The following is a 23,932-nucleotide window of genomic DNA, read 5'->3' on the forward strand; positions in this document are numbered from 1 at the left end:
TTATCCCAGCACTTGGGAGACAGGACTCCCGGCCCCCCATCTCTTGAGTCAGAGGACAGCCTGATCTACATATTGAGCTCCAGGTCAGCCAAGAATAGACAATGGGATTGTCTCAGAAAACAAAACAAAATCAAAATTACATTAAACTTTTTTTTTGGAGACAGTTTCTGTGTGTGTGTGTGTGTGTGTGTGTGTGTGTGTGTGTGTGTGTAGCTTTGGTTGCCATAGAACTAGCACTGTAGACCAAGCTGGCCTTGAACTCACGGAGATACATCTGCCTGTGCCTCTGCCTCCCCGATTGCTGGGACTAAAGGCGCGCGCCACCACCGTCCGACTGAATGAAGGTCTTATTCTTTTTTCTTTCGTTTTGACAGGGTCTCACTATATAGCTCTAAGCTGGCCTGGAACTCGCTATGTAGACCAGGTTGGCCTCCTGGGATTAAAGCCACCACGCCCGGCTTGGAGTCGTTTGATTTCAAAACCGAGACTCCTCAGGTGCGTGTGTGCACATTTTATTTATTTTTTTTTAAAAAGAGGTGCGCGTAGCACTTGTCCCAGTTTCTAAGGAAGGTAAGTTACCGAGGGTCACGAATTTGAGGCCAGCATTTGGCAACATAACGAGTTCCTGTTTGGAAAAAAGGAAGTGCGAAGCGGTGAAGCCGAAACAAACGAAAGCACCCCGGCGGGCTGCCACCGGAGGTGTGGAATAAACGCAAGGTTTGAAACAGGTGTGGGTGTCTCCGCCAAGGCCTAGGAGCAGTGACACATGCCGCCTCGGGACCTCCAGGTGGCTTTCGGTCTTCCCAGCCGGCTGCTCCACCCCTCTCCACGGCACACCTGCGCTCCGTCACCGGCCTGCCTCGACTACAGGCGGCCAGGCCGCGCCCTTAGTCCCGAGACACCTGGGACAGAGCCACCGCCCCGCACGCCGGGCGCAGCGCCGGAAGCAGAGCGCTGCGAGAGGGCGCGCCAGCGCCGGCCAATTCTCATTGGCCTTCTCGGCTGCCAATCACCACTTGCTGGGAGCGGCGGCCGGACGGGGACTTCCGGCGTGGGAGGAGCGACGGGCCGAGGGCGGGGCCTCGTGGAGGAGGAAGCAGGCCAAGCCGGGCGGCGGCTCTCCAGGGCGAACCATGGACAGCCAGGGCAGGAAGGTGGTGGTGTGCGACAACGGCACTGGGGTAAGACCCGGCGGGGTGGCCGCGTGTATGTGCGGGCTGCGCGTGGACCCTCGGCTGCGGGGGCGCGGGCGAGCGGGCGGGTTCTCGGGGGGCGCTCGCTGGGGGCGCGGGCGGACGGGCGGACGGGCGGGCGGGCGCTCGCCGTAGCCGCGGGGGAGCCGGTGGCCCGGAGCTAGGTGGTCCTTAGTGCACCCGAAAGCGGCGAGGCCGCTCCCCATACGCCCCCGAGCGCCCGCCCGCGCCCCGCGTCCCGAGAACCGTGACCCTGGGTGGGTCTGGGTGGGGGTGGGCCCGGTTCCTGGGTGGTGAGAGGTCTCCATTTCGGAGCCTCGCCTGTGTCCGTACAAGACCCGGCGGCCTTCCTCTTCCTGTGTAGCTGAAGATGCCGAATGCGAGGCAGGAAACGGGTTCCGCAGAGAAAAGGGGAAGTGCTGTCAGGCCCTGGGCCGCGGCCCTAGCTCTCGGCTTCCCGTCTGCTCCAGGAGAGTGTGTGGGCTGTCCTTGTCGCCTGTGGTTTGGAGGGACGGCGGGCAGCTCCAGCTTCACCCTTTGCTCTGCATGCAACCCCTCATAGATCGTCGTTTCTGTGGGAAGACTTAGGAGACCTAGGATCTCTCCAGTTAGTGGGAAGTGAATCAGTTCTGGTTCCTCCTCCCTGCCTTCCTTTTTTTTTTTTTTTTCCCCCTCTGTCAGTGCAGGATACAGACCTTAGTTTTAAAGATCCTAAAATTGTCAAAATCAGACTAAAGCGCTTTTTTAGAAACTATTTGCAAGTGGTTTCTTTCTATCCTCGTTTAAAAATGTGTTTGGAGCATCAATTCCCAATTTTGAAGATGAAAATGTTTCTTTTGAATGAATTCTTGAGTGATTTCTAACTATTTTAGTGTTACGACAATTTGTGACTTCTCTGCCACAGATGTGACAATACGAATTAAAGATTTTACTTGAACTATCGCTTTGGAAACCAGATTGTTGAGGGGGAAAAGGACCTGATAGTCACTGCCATTCTACTGCCGTTGATTGAATTTATTACAGACTTTGGCAATTATTGTACCAGCTTCATTTAAGCTAAGTTAAAATGGGACTAGAGTAAGTATTGTAATACAGAGGGACATCCTTATCACTGCTGTGGTGATATGCCTAAGATTTAGAAACATAAAAGGTTTTTTTTTTTTTCTGGTTTTTCGAGACAGGGTTTCTCTGTGTAGCTTTTCGCCTTTCCTGGAACTCACTTGGTAGCCCAGGCTGGACTCGAACTCACAGAGATCCGCCTGCCTCTGCCTCCCGAGTGCTGGGATTAAAGGCGTGCCGCCACCACTGCCCGGCTAGAAACATAAAAGTTTTTAAGCAAACCCATTTATGTGTCTTCATTAAAGATATTTATGTTTGCAGACTTCATGTAGGGATACATAAAATGCATTTCATATTCTTTGAGATAAAGGATAAAGCAGTGAGGAAAGTTAGGTCGAGTTTCATAAAGCTTCTAAATTATCAGGAGAAAGATATATATATATATATATATATATATATATATATATTTTTTTTTTGGTTTTTCGAGACAGGGTTTCTCTGTGTAGCTTTGGAGCCTGCCCTGGAACTCACTCTGTAGCCCAGGCTAGCCTCGAACTCACAGAGATCTACCTGGCTCTGCCTCCCAAGTGCTGGGATTAAAGGCGTGCGCCACCACCGCCCGGCCGAGAAAGATTTTTTTAAACAAAGCATGTATTGTTGCGTTCTATTTAAACTAAATTATGAACATTTAAACTTTTCTAAAATTCTTAATAAAAAAATACTTATTTAAAAAAAAATACTACATTGGGCCGCGTGCTGGCGTCGGCGAATGCCTTTAATCCCAGCACTTGAGAGGCAGAGGCAGGTGGATCTCTGAGTTCAAGGCCAGCCTGGTCTACACAGTTCGTTCCAGGACAGCCAAGGCTACACAGAGAAACCCTGTCTTGAAAACACTTCCCCCCCCCCAAAAAAAAATTGCTACTTTGGTACCAAAGAGATGGCTCAGCAGTTAAGAGCACTTGTCGATCTTGCAGAGGACCCGAGTTTGATTCCCATCATCTTGCATGGCAGCTTACAGCCTTCTGTAACTCGAGTTCCAGGGCATCCAGTGCCCTCTTCTGGCTTCTGTGGGTACCAGACACACGTATGGAACACATGCAAATATGCAAGTAAAACACACATATACCTAAAATAGAAATTAGTCAAGTAAAACACACATACACCTAAAATAGAAATAAGTCTTTAAAATGACTGCAGTGGTGGCATAGTCTTTTTATGCCAGCACTTGGGAGGCAGAATGACTACATAGTGAGACTCTCATTTTTTTTTTTTTTTAAATCCTATTCATTCAGGCAAAAAGATCAGTTACTGTGGAATAAATGAAGGGAAAAACATTTTGTATTTGGTATTACTCTTGTAGTTATTTATAAACTTTATCCATATTTTTATAGATGTTGATGGCTATGAATGAAATAGCTTTGATACTCATATCCATTCATATATAGCTCTGACTTAAATCATATCACAGTTAGGAATGTTGTGGTGTTTCTAAAAAAATGTGAGGACTAGAGCTGCTTAGAATCTGTTTTCTTAGCTACTTATTCTTCTGAGTTCATCTTGGTTTTTATTTAGGTACCTGAAGTTATGGTGATGTCTTTACAATTAAATATTAAAGAAGACATTAAGATTTGGGTTTGTTTCTTTGTTTGTTTTTTAATCATGGCAAAGGGGCTAAGCACCTGTCCTTGAAGTCCCAGAACCCACATAAAGCTAGGACCATAATTCCAGTGCTTCTGCCATAAGGTAGGAGACAGAGAAAGGAGAACCTTTAAAAGCTTTTGAACTAGCTGGAGCTGTGTATGCAGCAGTGGACAAGAAAAGAGCAAAAGATGGGGGCATATGTGTGATGTCCTCTGATGTCCACATGTGCACCATTGCATGCATCCACACATGAACCCTCGTGCCACACCGTACACTCAAGGAACTAGAGACTGGAGATGTTAATGCATGAGGTAGAGTGCTTGCCTGATGTTTGAGAAATCGGGGGGGGGGGGGGGGGGGGGGGGGGGGGGGGGGGGGGGTGTCCATCTCCAGCACTATACAAACCAAATGTGGCCTATACCTATAATCCCTGCACATGGGAGGTGGTTGCAGAAGTATCTTAAATCATTAATCAATGGTGGCTTCATTTACCTTTGTATGCTTTAGATTTTAAAATGCGGACTGTTTGAGAAGTTGTGTTTTTTTTATTTTTTTTTTATTTTTTTTTTATGATGTTGGGAATTGAGCCCAAGGATTTGGACACGGGAGGTAAATGTTCTTTCTGAGGTGTCCCCAACCCTAAAAAGTTAAATAAAATAAATTTATTTTAGAGATTTGTTATATTTTTGTGTGCATGGGTGTTTTGCCTGCATATGTGTATGTGCACCATATGTGTGTCTGGTGCCCGAGGGGGTTGGATCCTCTGGTACCGGACTCTTGGATAATTATGAGGCACCTTGTGCGTACTGGGAATCAAACCTAGATCCTTTGCAAGAACAAGTGCTCTTGACTACATCTCTCCAGCCAGAAGATATTAAAATTTTAATCCCTCTCACAGGCACATAATTGGATGCTGGAAGTGTAGATGTGTTCTTTTGATCACATGCTAGATGCCAGGCCTGCTCTCTTTTCCCATTACCCACAACTAGACCCTTGTCTCAGTAGCCCAGAGAAGGAAACCTGCTTTCTAGAATAGGGCTTCTGAAAGTAGCCATTTAGGCAAAAGTCAGGGTACCTCTTTACCTGTGAGATTTGATTCCTTTCAAATTGAGTCCAGGTTCCTGGTATTAATATATGGTGTTACTAAACTTCAGTATAAACTCACCAACAGTGACATCATTCCCCAGCAAAATGCAGATTTCCCAAGTGACTTCTGTGTTGCTGGGCACAATGCTTAATAAAGTTGGATGGTTAGACATAGACATTTATAGTGCTGGAAGAATGTTATACTTAAAATTCACATTTGTAATTGATTGTAGTCTGTTTTATCAGGCTTCTGCTAACTTATATGTTGGATTTAGGAATATTTTAAGTAAAAACAAAACAAGAATTTCACTGGGTGGTGGTGACACACACCTTTAACCAGGCAGATCTCTGTGAGTTCGAGGCCAGCCTGGTCTACAGAGTGAGATCCAGAACAGGCACCAAAACTACACAGAGAAACCCTGTCTCGAAAAACCAAAACCAAACAAACAAAAAACAAAACAAGAACTTGAGTTTTGCCTTGTGAAAGGCAGTGGTCTTATAGAACAACCATTGCCTCAAATAAGAATGGCCACTGTGAAGTTAAAATAAAAGCACCACCAATTATTAAGGGAAAAATACAAAACAAATGAGCTCAAGGGGAGGTTAGAAATCCCAGTGAGTGTGATAGAGCATGCCTGAGATTCCAGTGCTTGAGGTGGAGAGGCAGAAGGATCAGGAATTCAAGATCAGCTTGGGCCACATGAGGCCTTGTCTCAAAAGACAAGAAAATCCTGCTGGGTACAACTTCCAGCTCTTGGGAGACTAAAGCAGGAAAATCACCAATTCAAGGCTAGCCTGGTCTACATAGCGATACCCTGTCTCCAGAGGCCCAGGAGTCATCACACAAGAGGCAGTGGAAGGAGGAGGAGCCCAAGGCAGTGGGTGACCACAAGGAAACAGTACTGCTGGACACCAGGACTCAGCAGTGTGACAGCATGCACAAGACCCGTGCAAACCAGGCCCGATTCCTGCGTCCCACCCCAGCCGAGCAGACAGACAGACAGACCATTTTCTCTAATAATGTAGCCCTTGAGAAGTCAGCCACACTCCCATGGAAGGCTATGTACCCAAGAATGTTTGGACATACTTGCCTTGGTGGAAAACAAAGACAGAGTTGAATGGGAAGGGAGGGGGTGTTGACCTAGGGGGGGCAGCACGATGAATATGGTCAAAACATGTTTACAAAACTCTCAAAAAACTAATAAAATATTTAAAAATAAAACAAAAATTTTTTTGTTTTGCCTTTTTTTTTTTTTTTGATTTATTTAAACTGGAGCTGAGGATCGAACCCAGGGCCTTGCACTTGCTAGGCAAGCGCTCTACCACTGAGCTAAATCCCCAACCCCTTGTTTTGCTTTAGAGGCAGGGTTTCTCTGTGTGTAGCCCTGGTTGTCCTGGAATTTACTCTGTAAACCAGGCTGGTCTTGAACTCTCAGAGGTCTGCCTGCTTCAGCCTCCTGAGTGCTGGGATTAAAGGCATGTGTCATACTGCCCAGCTTTGAATCTTTTTTAAGGAAAAGATTGCTTTGATAGCAAATGTAGACAGGCCTTTTGTTCATTTTGCCTTAAGGAACACTGTGCCTCTTACTATTTGATGACTCAGGAGGAAGTAGAGAGCCTGCTTAAACCACAGTGCTACAAGGAAGAAACTATATATGGTCAAATCTGTTCTCAAACACAGCCTGTTGCGCACAGAACTAAGTCACCAGCCTTAACATGATCGACATGCAGGAGGAATGTCACTGATTAAAGTGATACCAAAAGAGTAGCATAGAAAAGAATATTTTCTTTGTATTTTGTTATATCATGGCTGTTTAAAAATTTTTTTGAATTTAGCTTGCCTATTTTACGTTGCTGAATTGGATTGTTTTCATATTATTGGAGCCTAATGCATTCAAATTTGAAATAATGTGGAATAGTATGGTTTTTACTGTATTGGTGGAATGTCTCGTGCCTTTAGAAATGCTGGCGCTGGACTCCCAAGACAGCATCTGCTGCCACCGAGCTACTGCTTAGGCAGGAAGAGTGGGTGGGTGGTGGTGGTGTCTGTTTTTGAAAGAAGGGTCTGGAGTCTGGTCTGGCCTCCAGCTTGCCATGTAGCTGAGGACAGCCTTAAACTTCTGTCCTTCCTCCACCTCTCATGTGCCACCATGCCTGGTTTATGGGCTGGGAAACCAGACCAAGGCTTAGTGCATGGTAGGTAGCACTGTGCTATCTGAGCTACATCCCCACCCCCAGGGGTAGTTTCTTATTAAGTATTTACTTTCCCCCCACCCCCTATTTGTAGTAGCTTTAATTTGAAGTCTGATTTTCCTCCTCCCTCTTCCCTCTTCCTCCTGCTTTTGGTAAAGCGGTGATAGTGGTTTATAATGGTTTGTTTCTGCAGTTTCAGGGGTCTCGTTTTTGTCCTCTGGAGTACTTGGAAAAGGCTTCCTCGCTTAAAGTATATGGGGAACTTGAAGGGCCCTTGAGCTGACCAGCAGGTGAAGAAGGTGCTTGTTGCCAACCTGAGTTTGATTCCTGAGACCCTATAGAGAAGGGGAACAATGTACCAGGGAACTCACGTGTGCACACACACAGTTTTTAAAATGTAGTTTAAAATTTTTTTAAATAACTTTTATTATTCAAAAATTTTTAATTGTTTTATGTTTATGGGTGTCACTGGCATGCCTGATGCCCATGGAAGTCAGAAGAGGGCATCAGATCCCCTGGAATTGTAGTTACAGACAGTTGTGAGCTGCCGCCACATGGGTGCTGGGAATTACTGAACCCTAGTCTTCTAGGAAAAGCAGCTAGTACTCTTTTTTTTTTTTTTTAAACCTCTTATCTGCGTTTATTTTATGCTGAATTTATCCCTGTGCCATAAGTTTTTGTATCTTCAGTTTCTTCTTGAATATCTTTTTCCTTTTTTGGTTTTTCGAGACAGGGCTTCACTGTGTAGCTTTGTGCTTGTCCTGGAACTCACTCTGTAGCTCAAGGAGGCCTCGAACTCACAGAGATCCGCCTGCCTCTGCCTCCTGAGTGCTGGGTTTAAAGGCTTGTGCTGCCACCACCCAGCTCTGGGATATCTTTTTCTTCTGTGCAACTTCTGACTTTAGAACAATTGGTTCTTTTTCAGTGAGGGGCATCTCAGTTTGACAGGAGGACCTCATTACGGGTTAATCCAGCCATGAGCTCTGTAGCTAGTGCTCTTAACTCCAGCCCCTAAAAAGAATTTTAAGATATGAACAGCTGCACAGTTGTAATCAGAAGACATTGATGTGACCTGACCCTTTCCTTTGCTGTTGTGTATATGTGTGAGTGGCAGGGAGACCAATCAACCTTTGCAGTCTCCTCCCTGTACCAGGATTTACTTTACCCCTTCGCAGGGTCCCCTTCCCTTTGTTATAGCCTCCCCTTTGTGTAGATTAGCCTTCTAGTCATACTTGTTTCTTTGGTAGCGCTGGCATTCCAACCCACTGCCTTGTGCATGCTAAGCAAACCCTGTACTACTGAGCTATATCTCTAACCAACTTCTAATTTTCTTCGAGACTGTTTATACCCATACAAGTGAGCGTTTCATTGTGATTAATGGGGAATTCTGTATCTGTTAATTTTGAGGGGTTTGCTGTTGTTTTGATTATCCTTGTTGAAAGCCATGTTGGCCTTGAACTGATCTTGCTCCTCAGTGCTGGCTCTAAAAGTACTTTATTGGCCTTCATTAAGGTTAAACATAAGATTTTTGTGTTCAAATAGTATTTTAGTTTTGTACATTCAAAATGTGGAAATTATGACAGTAGGCTGATGATAATGACAGACTTTATACTAAAATTTATATGGTGGAGATATGATGGAAATATTTTCTGTGAGTTTTTTATTATTTCAGCTTAGTTATCAGTTAAGCTGGGTTTTGACTCGAGGATAGAAATGTTATGATTTAGGAGACGCGTGTGAGAGATTTTATGCGCGCGCACGCACACACACACACACACACACACACACACACACACACACACACACGAGGAGGGGAGGGTAGCTCAAGTTGACTTAGAACTTGCAGTCTTTCTCCCTCAGCCTCCAGAGTGTTAGGACTACAGGCATGAACTGCCACACCTAGCAAGAGGCTGTTTCTTTCCTCTGTGGTAATTGTTCCCCCAAGTCTTTCTAGGTCACATTAGTCAATTATTTGAGTTGACATTGTGGGAACATGAAGGAGTGTTACTGAATTCTATTTAACATTCCTTTGGGATGAACCTTATACTCTGAATTTCATTTCTCAACCACTGTCAGATGAGCAAGGAGAGTATCTGATTACAAGGTCTTCGGACCATACTGACATATGCCTTCAGAGGTAACCCAAGAGGAATTGTGTTTTTATTTAAGACAGAAGTCTTACTATGAATAAAGCTTTGGTTGGCCTGCCACTCACTATGTAGCTTGGACTGGCTTACAAGCATGTGCTGTTATACCAACTTTTACAGTAATGTGCTTTTACAAATGTGTAGCTATGCCTAAAAAATGCCCGACAGTAAGCTAACTAGGATTAAGCTTTGTGAGTATGGAACAAAACATCTAAATAGTATGGGGTTTACTTAGGTTCTGAAAGCATATATAGACAGAGATAATAGGAATTAAGGTCGTGCAGGGAGCTGAAATTCTTAGTTTCAGACATTTTTCTTAATTACTTTAAATCATAATTTTAACATATTTGTGAGGTTCCGTTCAAAAAGACAAAGTTCTGGATAGCAGAATGTTCTAGGGAGGCTATTTATAATTAAATAGGATTCATCATCGTTTCCAAAAGGGCTGCTGTAGAGCCAGTGAAGGTATTCGTATTTTGGCAGGATTGATGTAAGCTCACATTACAGGTTTGTGGAGGTCAGAGGACCACAAGCAAGAATAAGTTCTCTCCTTCCACCTTGTGGGTCCCAGGAATTAAACTCAGGTCATTAGCAAGTGCCCTTACCCACCGAACCATCTTATGGGCCAGGACATTGATATTTCCGATGTACCTTTGGAAAGGAGAACCCTTACATTCTGCTGCTGGGAATGAAGATTAGTCAAGCCTCTTTGGAAATTGGTATGGAGATTCCTCCCAAGACTATAAATACATAGCAGCCTTGCAAGCTTGAGGAGCTGAGTTCAGTCTGGAACCCGTGCACAAATGATGGTTTAGGATTTTATTTTTTTTTTTTTTTTTTTTTTTTTTTTTTTTTTTTTTTTTTTTTTTTTTTTTTTTGGTTTAGGATTTTAATCCCAGTGCTGCAGAGGCAGAGACTGGGGGCTCCCAGGCTTGCTGGCCAGCCAGTCTAGTCTAGTCGGTAAGCCACAGCCAGTGACCCCATCTCAAAGAAGGTGGGTATTTCTGTTTGTTTATTTAGTTGTTGTTGGGGGGTGGTTTGAGACAGGGTTTCTCTGTCTATAGCTCTGGCTGTCCTGGGACTGACTTTGTAGACCAGGCTGGCCTCAAACTCAGAGAGATCTGTCTGCCTCTGCCGTGCCTGGCTAAGGTGGACATTTCTGAGGATGACACTGGAGGTTACCCTATGGTCTGCATGTGTGTATATGGGCACATGCACAAACTTGTTTTCAAAAGATAAAAAATAAAACTAGGCTGGGCGGTGGTGGCGCACGCCTTTAATCCCAGCACTGGGGAGGCAGAGGCAGGCGGATCTCTGAGTTCAAGGCCAGCTAGGGACATACAGAGAAACCCTGATTTGAAAAAACTAGGAAAAAAAAAAGAAAAAAGAACTAAACTATCAAATGACATAGTTATCACTCTTGAGTATTTACCCAAAAATCAACATCCCACAGATAAATAACCATGTTTATTGCTACACTGTTCATAATAGGCAGCAAATGAATTGATAAAATATTCTGTATAGTCACAGAAGAATTTCAGCCCTGGAGAATGAAATTACGTCATTTGCAGGGAAATGGATGCGATTATAGATCATGTTAAGTGAAGAAGACTCGATAAAGACCATGTTTTCTGTCATTTGTGGATCATAAACTTTTTAAATAGATACTCAAAATCTTTTTTTTTTTTTTAGCGTGTCATGAAAGTAGAGGTGAAACTGAGCCAACAGAGGGCACTAGGAGGAGGAAGAAAAGGAGAGACGGGGAGGAGGGTGTGGTGTGTGGACCCACGATTACACACTTTCAGTATATACCAGTATAGTATTTTCTGTTGATCTTTAGAGTTTCTTCCGTTGGCTTGAGTTAGAGTGTTAGGATACAGCACAGACTGCCCTTGGACTTGAAAATAATCTTGCCTGAGCTTTCCAGGTGCAAGTGTATGTTGCCAGACCTGGCTTTCTGTCCACCTTTGCACTGTTACTAATGTGCATCACTTTCAAGTACTGTTTCTCCTTAGTTCTTCTAAAAGTGTATGGTCCCTGATGCCACAGAACAGTAGACTTTCTGTAGGGAATTGATTCACCCCAGCTCCCCGTGTATCTCTATCTCCTTCCTCTTCTTTTTACACACACACACACACACACACACACACACAGTTGTTCATAAGGTAGCATAATATTTGTATATGACCTTAAGTCTATTACCTAACTCAATGCTATCATAGTTGTTTATGGTTTCGAGCCAGGGTCTCATGCAGTTGGGGCTGGCCTCAAATTCCATGTTAAGTTTGGCCAGCTAAGGCTGGCCTTGAACACCTGTCCTCCTACCACCACCTCCAGAGTACTAGGATTACAGGAGTGTTCCATCAGTGCACAGTCCTAACACAACTTAAACCTTATCTAAATAGTTATTTCCTAGTGTTTAGGGAGTAATGGTAAGGTGAAAGGTGGTTTTAGATATGATTTAGACATTTTTATTGTATTTATTTGTGAATGGAGGGGCATGCACATGCCACAGCATCTATGTAGAGTTCAGAGGACAGCGATGTGGGAGTTGACTCTCTCTTTCTACAGTGTGGGTCCTGAAGATTGAACTCAGGTCGTCAGGTTGGGCAACAGGTGCCTTTACCTCCTAAGGCGTCACATCGGTCCTGCTTCAGATATTTTGATCTATGATTAGGTGAGCCCATGGATGGATAGGGAACCCACCAGCTATATTTGTATTTTAAAATAACCATAATCTCATGCTTGTAAATGAACGGTTCTTTTAATACCTACCAGTCATTTAATGTGTACCTCTGTTACAGGCATTCTCAGTAAACACAAAAATCCTCGTAATTTAGCATGCATTGGATGAAGACCTTACTAATGTTGTGAGGATTTTGATAGTATTTCCATTTATTTATTTATTTTTATTTTATGTGCATTGGTGTTTTGCCTGCATGTATGTCTGTGTGAGGGTGTTAGCTGTGAGCTGCCATGTGGGTGCTAGGAATTGAACCCAAGTCCTCTGGAAAAGCAGTGCTCTTAACCACTGAGCCAGCTTTCCAGACCCCAGTATTTCCTTTCTTGATACAACATCTTTCTGTATATTAGTTATTTTTCTGGTCATTGGACCAGTACCTCATCAAAATAACTTAAAAGAGGATGGGCTTATTTGGCTCATAGGTCAGAAGGTAATTCTGCCCATGGTATCAGGGAATGCATGATGGCAGGATCAGTTCCTGTTTATGGCAGAGGGAATGTGAGGTGCTTGCTCACATTTTGGTAGATGAGGAAATGGGGAGAGAGAGAGAGAGATGTAGCCAGAAGTAGGACTAAGTTCTAACTGCTAAGACCTACCTCTCATAACCCACTTCCTTCCTGGGTCCTACCTATTAGAGTACATGTCTACCTAAAGAGACCACCAGCTGGGGGCCAAGTGTTCAACCACGTCCTCAACCATAACATCTTCCTATCTGAAAGTTTTACTTGTCTTTTCCTCGAGACATCTGCTCCTTTTCACACAGTCTTAAGGAGCCCTGGCTGACCTGGAAATTGCTGTTGACCAGGGTGGCCTTGAACTTGTAGTTCTCCTGTCTGCTTCCTTTGTGCTTAGATTACAGTGTGCACTGCCATACCTTGGTGCAGTGTCTGCTCTTGAAAAATATATTGAGTGCTGTAGCTCAGAGGTAGAGCATTTGCCTAACATGTCTAAGGTCCTGTATCTCAAAAAAGGAGGGAGCGATTCCTCATCAGGCATGGTGGCACATGCCTGTAATCATAGCACATGAATCACCACACCCAGCTTTCCATTTTAGCTTTTAGTGTGGTTTCTAAATCTCCTAAACTACAAAGTTTCTTATGTGTGAAATGAAAGAATCTTTAGAATCACTGATGTAGTCCTTGGAGAAGGGTCTTGCTTGAATATGAAATAGTTACCTGGTATTACTAAATATTAAAATGAAAATAGCTAATATGACAGTTTTACATGTGAAAATACACATGATGTTAGTCCAGATACCATTTGGGTTTTTTTTCGTTTTTGGAAAATGAGGTTCCTTAAATGAGTGGATATTTAAAAGCCTGGTTTTGGGCTGGGGATGTGGCTCAGTGGTAAAACACTTACCTAGCACACACAAGACCCTCTGTTCTATCCCTAGCACTTTAAGAAAGTAAAACAAATGAACCTTTTATGGGCTAGAGAAACTGCTCAGCAGTTAAGAGCACTGGTTGCTCTTCTAGAGGACCCGGGTTCAATTCCCAGCACCTCACAGCTGTCTGTAACTCCATTTCCGGGGGTCTGATACTCTCACACAAACATGCTTGTAGGCAGGACACCAAGGCACATGAAATAAAATACAAAAACCTTAAAAGCCTGGTTTCGAATCAGAGCTGCTCTTGTTGTTTGTTTTATTTTTGTTTGTTCGAGACAGGGTTTCTCTGTGTAGCCCTGGCTGTCCTGGAGCTCACTCTGTAGACCAGGCTGGCCTCCAACTCAGGGATCCACCTGTCTCTGCCGCTGGAATGCTGGGATTAAAGGTGTGTGCACCACCACTGCCAGGCTGAATTGAAGCTTTTATTGTGTTCATTTTCTGTCATTTCTCCTTTAAAAATTCCTTAGCATTTGTTGAGTGGATGTGTCCATTTCCAGAGACTTCCTGAGTGAGCACTGTGTGCTGAAGCTTCTTTCAGGCATCAGGCTCCAGCATGAATCATTCATTTTAGCTCCCTGCTTGAGCACCTTACATTCTGGGAACACTTAGATACTAAGGAAGCAGTTACCCCAAAACTAAATATGAACTCTGTTCTAAATAGTTTTAAGTCAGCTTGACATAAGCTAGTCAGCTGAGAGGAGGGAACCTCAATTAAGAAAATGCCTCTAGCTGGGTGGTGGTGGTGTATGCCTTTAATTCTAGCACTCAGGAAGCAGAGTCAGGTGGATCTCTATGAGTTTGAGGCCAGCCAGGACAGCCGGGGCTAATAGAGAAACCATGTCCGGAAACAAGCAAACAAAAAAGAAAAAGAAAAAAAGAAAAAGAAATGCCTCTTTAAGATTGGGTTGTGGAGCCGGGCAGTGGTGGCGCATGCCTTTAATCCCAGCACTCGGGAGGCAGAGGCAGGCAGATCTTTGTGAGTTCGAGGCCAGCCTGGTCTACAGAGTGAGATCCAGGAAAGGCGCAAAGCTACACAGAGAAACCCTGTCTCGAAAAAACAAAAAAAACAAAAAAAACGAAAAAAAAAAAAAGATTGGGTTGTGGGCAAGCCTGTGAGGCATTTCATAATTAGTAATCGATGGGGAGGGCCCAGTCCATTGTGGGTGGTGCCACCCGTGGGTGGTTCTGAGGTCTATAAGAAAGCAGCTGAGCAAGCCATGGGGAGCAAGCCAGTATTAGCACTCCTCCATGGGCTCTGCATCAGCTCCTGCCTCCAGGTTCCAGTCCTGTTTGAGTTCCTGTCCTGACTTCCCTCAGTGATGGACTGTGATGTGGGAATGTAAGCCAAATCAACCCTTTCCTCCCCAAGTTGCTTTGGTCATGGTGTTTGATCACAACAATAGCAACCCTAACTATGACAAGGTCTGAGAGTACTTGGTACCTGGGAGAACTTAAAGAGATGGAGCGAGGAATAGAATGGGTGACCACTTTGGATGGTTTGAAAGCAAAGTGATATTTTCTGATACTGCTTTTAAATCACTGTAGTAAATGCTTGGATACTAACACTAACCCACTCTTTACTGTTTCCTTCCAGTTTGTGAAGTGTGGATATGCAGGCTCTAACTTTCCGGAACACATCTTCCCAGCTTTGGTTGGAAGACCTATTATCAGATCAACCACCAAAGTGGGAAACATTGAAATCAAGGTAATGTTTTATTCATTGTTAAATAACCATGAGGATGTGTGAGGTGATCTTTGAATTAAATAGTGTAAAGTACAATGTCAGGAAAAGCAAAGAAGAGAACAGAATTTCTCGTAATTTTAATGTATAGTAACACCTGAACAAAGGCAAAAACCTCCCTGAAGTTAATTTTATCTTTTTGTTTATGTATAGCATGGTGCCATTATGATATGGAGTATAAAAAACATTAGCTTTAGAATTAAGTACAAAATTGATAGATATTAGTGCCTATGCCGTCTTAGCGTCTCTGAGACGTGGGGCTTTTCTGACCTCCTACTCTTTCATGCAGTCAGTCAGGAAAACCCAGAAGTCTAGGCCTGGTTCCTCTTCTCCCCATTACAGTTGATTTTCATAATGTGCGGGAGGAAACCAGGCAGCTCCTTATTTGGTCTTAACACTATTTGTCTTTCCGTAATGGAAGAGGAGGGCAAGTTGTCATTAGCCAATACTTTACATGAGAGGGTCAACAGATTTTTCTTCCACTGAGCTAGAAATCAAGCAGGAGTCACATTATTTTATAAGAAATAGACTAATTAAAAGATCACGAATTGACTACATTCTTAAGGTAGACAGGGTCCAGATTATATAAAACAGTAGAATTTAGGGGCTTTTTTAGTGAGGCTTTTCTTTCTTTCTTTTTTAATAGTTAACACTTCTTGGTCCTGTTTGGACAGTCTTTGGCAAGACTCAGGGTGTATATCTTTGAGATATTTGTTTGAAGTGCTGAGAAAAGTGATGAGTGTAATAGACTATCGATAGAGATAAATTACTGTGTTCTAGGTCTCAGCTGTGGGAGCTCGAGAACCGAGTTACGTAATAAATAAAAATACACATGGAAACGTAGATTCTGTGTTTTTTTTTTTTAAAAAAAAACCTAAAAGTGAATTCTGGCCTTTGGTAGGTTTCCAAAACCAAGTAGTTCACTCAGCATGAGACGTTTTAGGAAAGGCTTTGCAGGGAAATTTTGTCAGACTCCTTTTTCTCTTTTCATAAATTTTCATTCTGATTGAATTTTATCTTTTTTATTTTTATTTTTTTTGGAGACAAGGTCTTACTATGTATCCTTGGCTGGCCTTGAACTCAGAGAGAGCCTGCTTCTGCCTCTAAGTGTAAGATTAAAGGCCTTCATCAGGGAGCCTGGCAGATTCTGTCTTGAAAGGACTTCAATTTGAAATTCAGCTAGTAATGTGATGAGGGAAGACTGAGTGTAAAGAGTGCATTGTACTTAGAGTCTGGCCTTTGAGCATTTTTATGGACGAGAACATTTTTAGGTTCAGAGAAATATCCTATGTAGCCATTTTTATTCTCCAACACAACAAAAACAGCACATTTCTTCTCACCTATTTTCTTGCTTTAAAAAGGCTAAGTAATAAAAAACGAACAGTTTCCCTGTGAGTCATTTTCCAGGGACTATCCCAGTAGCGACTGCTGGTGGAGTGTGTCACTCTGTGTTTTTACTTGAGCTCTTTCATGTCTTTAAGGCTGCCCAGTTAAATTGCGTTTCCTTTCACTTGACTACTAGGGTTTAGATAAACACTCCTGAACTAAACTCTGACCTACTCAGCTAGACATGTATTGTCCGTGTTTTTCCTAAATTCAGTAATGAACTAAAGAACATTTTGGAATTCCTGTGCTTAGTGAATTGACTTATATTTATTTGTAAGTCTTGTTAGCTAAAATGTGATGGTAGACTAAGACAATGGAAATTTAAATCATCTACTTAATTCTCACAGAGTTCATTTGGCCCTGATAATTAACACCATAAGATATAGTAGTACTGCATCTGACCTCAGCCTAACTGTCTCTGTTGCTTGTGTGTTTAGACCTTTCAGTGGGGATTTTATGTAGGCCTTTTCTGACTCTCGCTTCTACCTTCTCTCTCCCTTTCTTGACCTGTTGAAGTAGAGTAACAAAAAGATGGTAAGTGAGGTCACACACGTGCTCTGTTTGTTTCCACTTTGGCTTGCTGGGACAGTAGCTGTTGTTTGTGTCCCTTCAGTATTGGGGAGGGGGAAATCCATATTTTTGTTTTAAGTGCTTTAATTTTTTAACCTTTTTCATTTCTTCAGTTTGGTAGCAACTAATAAAGTCCTGTACTTTCCTGATTGCATACAATGAACCAAACAAGAACTAATTACTAACATAGTTTTGAATTGTTTTCCTTATTTTTTGTAGATGAATGTTGTAATTAAAATGGAATGTGGTGTGCATAATACAGAAATGAAGTAGCTATGTGATACAGACAGAAAACGGGTGAATTTGTTACATTTGGACACTTAGTTTATTGATTGATGTTCTATATTACCTATTATACTGAATGCATATATTTGCAGCCAGTATGATAACATACATGTATTTGGTAAACTGAGTAGAATTTTAATGTATACATGAATCAGAAGTGAAAAAAGCAATAAAAGAAAATCTGTTTCTATGTCATCCTTAGTGATGAGTAGATTTGACACTATCTGAAAATAAATAAGAAAAAAGTAACATACCTCTCAGGCTTTCCCACACACAAAAAAAGGCCACGCCCCATACACACAGAGACAAGTAAGTACCTTTGCGTAGCCCCTCCCTTTTATAAAACAAATAAACAAACTAGAGGCTTACTGGGCCTGTCCCAGACATTTGACTGTGTTATTACATTTTTCTATGGTAGTCTTTAAGTCTGGAAATTCTTAATTTTTTTCTGAATAAAAGAGCATGCATTGTTTTAAATACTAAAGAGATTTTTTTAGAAAGGGTGTACTTGTAGAGAATAGTATAGGCATAATTTTAAAGTTCTTTTTAAATCAGAAATAGAATATCTAATTGGTATTATAAATATATTTGTTCTTTCAATATAAAAGTAAAATCTTCCACATGCTGGGTGAAGAGAAAGAACGTGTTTTGAGATGTAGCCCGCTCTAACCCTCACGCCAACCTCCACTTCCCTGGTTTCATAGACTTTCCTTCTAGGGATGTAATTGTGGTTTAAAGCTTGTATTTTTTTCTATTTTCTAGTTCAGAGTGACGTTGTTCAAAATTATTCTTGGCAAATATAATCTATACTAAGTAACTGGCTTTCGCCCAGTGTCTCAGTTACTGTGAGTTTCCAGGGACCAGGTGAGGTTGAAGTCCAGTGGTGGGCAACAGTAAAAACTGGAGGCTGCTCTGAGCATTTGCTGCTGGTTCTGAAGGGAGGAGGGAACTTAAGAGTCTTCGATTTGTTTGTTTTGTTTGTTTGCTTGTTTGTTTGTTTGTTTTTGGGTTTTCTCTGTGTAGCCAGCCTTAGCCATCCTGGAACTTGATCTGTCCCAGGCTGGCCTTGAACTCACAGAGATCCGCCTACCTCTGCCATCCAGAGATCAAAGATGTGCGCCACCACCGCAGAGCTAGGTTATTAGCAGCATTGTTGAAAGTTGAAAAGTTCTAAGGGAGAGTTAATATATGATCTAGGTTTTGTTTGGAGGTTTTGTTTGATTAGTTGGTTAGTTTTTTCTCAGACAGGGTTTCACATAGCTTAGGCTGGCATCAAACTTGCTGTGGAGTCCAGGATAGCCACCTTGAGCTACTGATCTTCCTGCCTCAATCTCAGTCTCTGTCTCTGTCTCTGTCTCTGTCTGTCTGTCTCTCTCTCTCTCTTGTTCTTTGAGTTTTGGTTTTCTGAGACAGCGTTTCTCTGTGGCCCTGCTGTCCTGGAACTGACTGTAGACCAGTGCCTCACTCTGTCGAGTGCTGTACTCCAAGCTTGTGCCACTGCTCCTGGTTGGTTTGTTTGGCCTCCCTGTATAGCCCAGGCTGAGCCTGAACTCTGGCATTCTTCATCTTCCTACCTAGGCCTTATAGTGTGTGCCACAGTACCTGTCAGTGGTTGCTTTTTGGTTTGTTTGTTTGTTTGTTTTTCTTTTTCTTTTTCTTCTTTTTTTTTTTTTTTTTTTTTTTTTTGAGACAAAGTCTCATATATCTCAAGCTGGCCTTGAACTTCTGATCCTCTTGCCTTTACCTCCCCCAAGTCCTATGATTACAGTGTGCCATCATGCCTGATATCAGACCGTGCTGGGGATGGAACCCAGGGCTTTTGTGCATGCTAGGCAAGCACTGTACCAACTCTGCAACATCTCTGGCCTGTCTGAGGGTTAAAGAAATAATTTTATCAACAAGTTTTTCATTAAGTCCCTTGAATGCAAACATTTCCATTTTTAAATGGCCCTTTTTGTTCAGAGGAAACTAAGGATACTCAATGTGAGATGTCCCTTTCAGTTAATAGTTATAATATGTGTGGCCCTAGAAGAAGATTCATAAGGCTTTTATTTTGAGTTGCTATAAGCCTCTGCTCTTTTTTTTTTTTTTTTTTTGAGACAGGGTTTCTCTGTGTATCCCTGGCTGTCCTGGAACTTGCTCTGTAGACCAGGCTGGCCTTGAATTCACAGAGAGATCTACCTGCCTCTGCCTCCCGAGTGCTGGGATAAAAGATGTGTGCCAACATCACCACCTCAGAGGCAATAAGCCACTCTTAAGAGGAATAAAAGTAAGTATTCTGTTGAAATTTGATCATACTTACTCTGAATTGGTTGAAATATAGAGATTACCAACCAATTATCGAAATCAGTTGTCTTCTATAATATAATGAAAAATACACTTACCATTGGAGCAAATAAGTAACAGAAATTGGTATGAAATTGTACTTGTTAATAGCCAAAAGTAGAATATATATTTGCAGATATAGAATTTTTTTCTCTATTTTTAATTAAGAAATGTTTAGCAGATACAGCTATGTTAAACAGGGTTTACAGACCCTCCATATACCTACCACCTAGATTCCAGTATTAATATCTGTTATTCTAAACCAGGCATAGGGACACTGGGGAAGCAGAGGCAGGCAGATCTCAGGATGGTTGAGGCCAGCTTGGTCTACACACAGAGTTCCAGAACATCCAGGGCTCCATACAGGGACCTTGTCTCAAAAAACAAAACATTTATTATTTTAATTAACTACATACCCATTCATCTATCAAAATGCTTTTTGTTTGTTTATTTTGGTTTGGGTTGGTTTTTGTTTGTTTGTGTTTTTGATGTTTCACTGAGTTACAGATACTAGTATACTTCTCCCTAAATACTTCACCATGCCTGCCTTTATCCACAGTTCACAAGTGTCGATCTTTCCAGTTTTTCATTTTCTTCCTGAAGATTCTGAGTAGTTAATAGTCAAGGAACTTGAGTGTTAGTTTTGGGAAAATTGACATTATAAGAGATTAGTTGCAATAGAAAGTTTTAGTGAACTTCTTTCCTTTTGCCATTACTGTATCTTCCAGAAGTCTGGCTTTTAGTTTAAAACTACTCTTCAGGGACATATCTAGTTCTGTTTTTTTCCTTTTCCCCTAGCACTGCAGATTGAACTCCTAGGGTCCTCCACATGCCTACCTCTGTGCTTCAGCCCACCCCAAAGGTCATGTTTATAAAGCTTCATTTTTAATCTTCTCATGTTGGTTTTGCGGTTTCTTTTCTTCATCTCCTCATAATCTGAACTTTTATTATACCAAATAGTAGCTATTTCTGGTACTAATTTTTAATTGGATTCATCAATGTAGAAATAATATTTGGATTACTGATTTCTAAAACATTTAAATATTAAGATCTTGTTTGCTTTGTTATGCATACAAAGTTTTATATATTTTTTTATGTGGGTCACCTTAAATATGCTCTCATTGGAGACAGTTTGTGAGTGTTGTGCTTCATGAAAGATAGCATTGATTACCAGTATTATACTTCACGATTAAAAATGTTGCCCATGAGATAACTTTATAGGAGTTGTTTTAATGCATACACATATAGATAGACATTTGTGAAGTCTGTTAATTGGGGTGCGTGTGTGTGTGTGTGTGTGTGTGTGTGTGTGTGTGTGTGTGTGTGTGAGAGAGAGAGAGAGAGATGCATTGTTATAGAGGAATGAAGAATCATTATGATTTTTGCATCTACATTGATATAAATCATTTTGATAGTAGAAAGAAATGTGCTTGTGTGCATTGAGTATTTTTCAAGTTTTTCCCCCTGATGTGCTATTTCACATATCACAGGACTTATTTTTTGAACATTTGAGCAAAAGAAACAGATGAAACCTCATACAAATCCCTTCAAAATATGAAAATGTGGGGTTTATTTGTGCTAATGCTCTTCTTTTGGAAGCATGTATTAAAGGTAAGGTCAATTTATTGATTTAAATACATAGTACATAAAATATTGATTAAACTTTGTAAGCTGTTCTTGAAAGAAAAGAGTTTTAACTTTGGAATAAAAAACTTGATCTGCAAGTCTAAGAAAAAATTAAAATTTAGTTATTCCCAAGTTTCCTAAAATCCGGGAATAGAATTTTCTAAAGCTTCTTGATGTAAAACTTGGACTGTTTTAAAGCTTTGCCATCCCGTCTTCTAGGATCTTATGGTCGGAGATGAGGCAAGTGAATTGCGCTCAATGTTGGAAGTTAACTACCCCATGGAGAACGGCATAGTGCGAAATTGGGATGACATGAAACATCTGTGGGACTACACATTTGGACCAGAGAAACTCAATATAGACACCAGAAACTGCAAAATTCTACTCACAGAACCTCCCATGAACCCAACCAAAAACAGAGAGAAGATTGTAGAGGTAAATTTTTGATGGACTGGATATCCATGTGTATCTCTGTGATAGAATGTTAAATCAGTATTTTTTTTTCTTCTTGCTGCTTCTGCTAAAGATAAAAGCAGTCATTTCTCCCTAGATCCTGATTATTTTGCATTCACTACAGATTGAGGATGGTTCATTTGAAAACTGAAATGTTTTTGATCATGTTTATGATGCTTATGAGAGTTTGAATTTTGGAACATAAATTTTGGATTTTTGGATAAGGGAATTTACCTGGTAAATAGGCAAATATTCCAAATTTTAAATCAGAAATCTCTCTGGTCTCAAGCATGTTGGATAAGGGACAGTTAATGTGTATATGCTAGTAGATGAGAACACTCCCCTCCCCAAAATTAGGTGATTGAGAAAAGTAGAAAGTAATAGATCTAATGAAAAAAAATAGTGAAGTTGTGTATATATAATTGAGTTCAGGAGAAGAGTTTGGAATTCAAGATAAAAACTTCGAAAGTCTTTGAGATGATGTTTTTCACTAAGGAAGTGAGAGGAGACGGTGTTGAGAAGACTGGGGCTAGAGGGAGGAGCCTGCTGAAGAGATTGAAAAGGCTGCTGAGGTGAGGCAGGCAGGAGAGCCTCGTTACTGACTGAGATGGTGGACTCTGGAGGACTCTGCATGCTGTTAGTAGATGCACACACAGCAGCAGCACTTGTTTACTAAAGGGATGTTGGAATAGAATGTTAGAAGATGAATCAGTTGGTGAAGATGTATTCAAAAGTTGTAAAATTGAAGTTCTGTATGTTCTCATTGCAATCAGTTGTTAAATATCTCGGTATTCAGAGTGATATCAGTCAATGAGTGCTTACAATGGATGATCACAAGAAGTCATTTAAGATTTTCTCAGCTGACCTGGACTGCAGTGCTGGGGGATGTCTTTCTGTCGCTGTGAATGTATGTTGGTCCCACTGGCTAATAAATAAGCTGCTTTGGCCTATGGCAAGGCAGCTTAGAGGCAGGCGGAAATCCAAGGAGAGAGACAGGAAAGAGAAAGGCGGAGTCTGGAGAGATGCCAGCTGCTGCTGAAGGAACAACATGCCAACATACTGATACAGCCACACAACACATGGCAAAGCACAGATGAATAGAAATGGGTTAATTTAAGATATAAGAGCTAGCTAGCAAGAGGCCTACCATAGGCCATACAGTTTGTAAATAATATTAAGCTCTGAATGGTTATTTTGTAAGTGGCTGCAGGACCATGGGGCTGGACGGGACTGGAGAAAACTTTGAACTACACTGCAGAGAATGAGCACAAGTGTGATGAGGGAGGGCCCGAGGAAAGAGCTCCCTTCAGTGTAATTGAGTGTGAAGTGGAGTTACCACCTGGGCTCAGGGAGAGTCAGTGGGCTGGGCCACTGAGCAGTCTCTGCGTCCTGACAGCTTAGTGTTTCAATTTTTTCTTCACCTCATTTACTGTTCATTCATCAGACCCAGAGTCTCATTCAAACTAGAAAGAACACTTCTACTGAATTACATCCCCAGTCCTGTTTCCTTCATTATTTGTTTTTAACTGCTGGGGGTGGGGGGTGGGGGGGTTGTAGAACCAGTTTTGACTCAGGTTGGGGGAAATAAGCAGATACTTCTTTTTTTTCCCTCTTCATTATGTGGGTTGTGTTTGTGTATATATGCCCATGCACACTGGAGTGTCCATGAATGGACAAGTTTTAGGGGGAGTTGGTTTTTACCTTTTACCATGTGGGCTCTGGAGATTGAACTCGGGTCATCAGGGCTTTCGAACCTGAGCCATCTTTCTGGTCCCAAGAAGATATGTCATTTTATTTCTTTATTCTGATTTTTGTTTTGTTTTGTTTTTCGAGACAGGGTTTCTCTGTGTAGTTTTGATGCCTGTCCTGGAACTCACTCTGTAGCCCGGGCTGGCCTCGAACTCACAGAGATCCGCCTGCCTATGCCTCCCGAGTGCTGGGATTAAAGGCATGCACTACCATTGCCTAGCAATTCTGATTTTTTTTAATACTGATTGTGTGTGTGTGTGTGTGTGTGTGTTAGAGAGAGAGAGAGAGAGAGAGAGAGAGAGAGAGAGAGAGAGAGAGAGAGAGAGAGAGAGAGCGAGCGCACAG

General features: G+C 42.0%; 1 protein-coding gene across 4 annotated transcripts in view; it reads left to right on the plus strand.

Moving 5' to 3' along the window:
* Positions 1-1,048: 1,048 nt before the first annotated feature.
* Actr2 (actin related protein 2) overlaps positions 1,049-23,932 on the plus strand; it is a 55,427-nt gene continuing 32,543 nt past the window's right edge. Inside the window, exons 1-4 of one of the 4 annotated variants that reach the window (XM_052734755.1) lie at positions 1,049-1,181; positions 15,047-15,157; positions 17,099-17,113; positions 21,605-21,820. In XM_052734755.1, coding sequence (XP_052590715.1) covers positions 1,134-1,181; positions 15,047-15,157; positions 17,099-17,113; positions 21,605-21,820 — 390 coding nt within the window. In that variant the 5' untranslated portion in view covers positions 1,049-1,133. Of the gene's footprint in view, positions 1,182-15,046; positions 15,158-17,095; positions 17,114-20,570; positions 21,371-21,604; positions 21,821-23,932 lie in introns of those variants that run through there. The other 3 variants (XM_052734756.1, XM_052734758.1, XM_052734757.1) reach the window with 3 other exon arrangements.

The sequence above is a fragment of the Peromyscus californicus genome, unplaced genomic scaffold (assembly GCF_007827085.1).
Source record: "Peromyscus californicus insignis strain IS unplaced genomic scaffold, ASM782708v3 Scaffold_13__1_contigs__length_99412109, whole genome shotgun sequence".
Taxonomy (NCBI): Eukaryota; Metazoa; Chordata; class Mammalia; order Rodentia; family Cricetidae; genus Peromyscus; species Peromyscus californicus.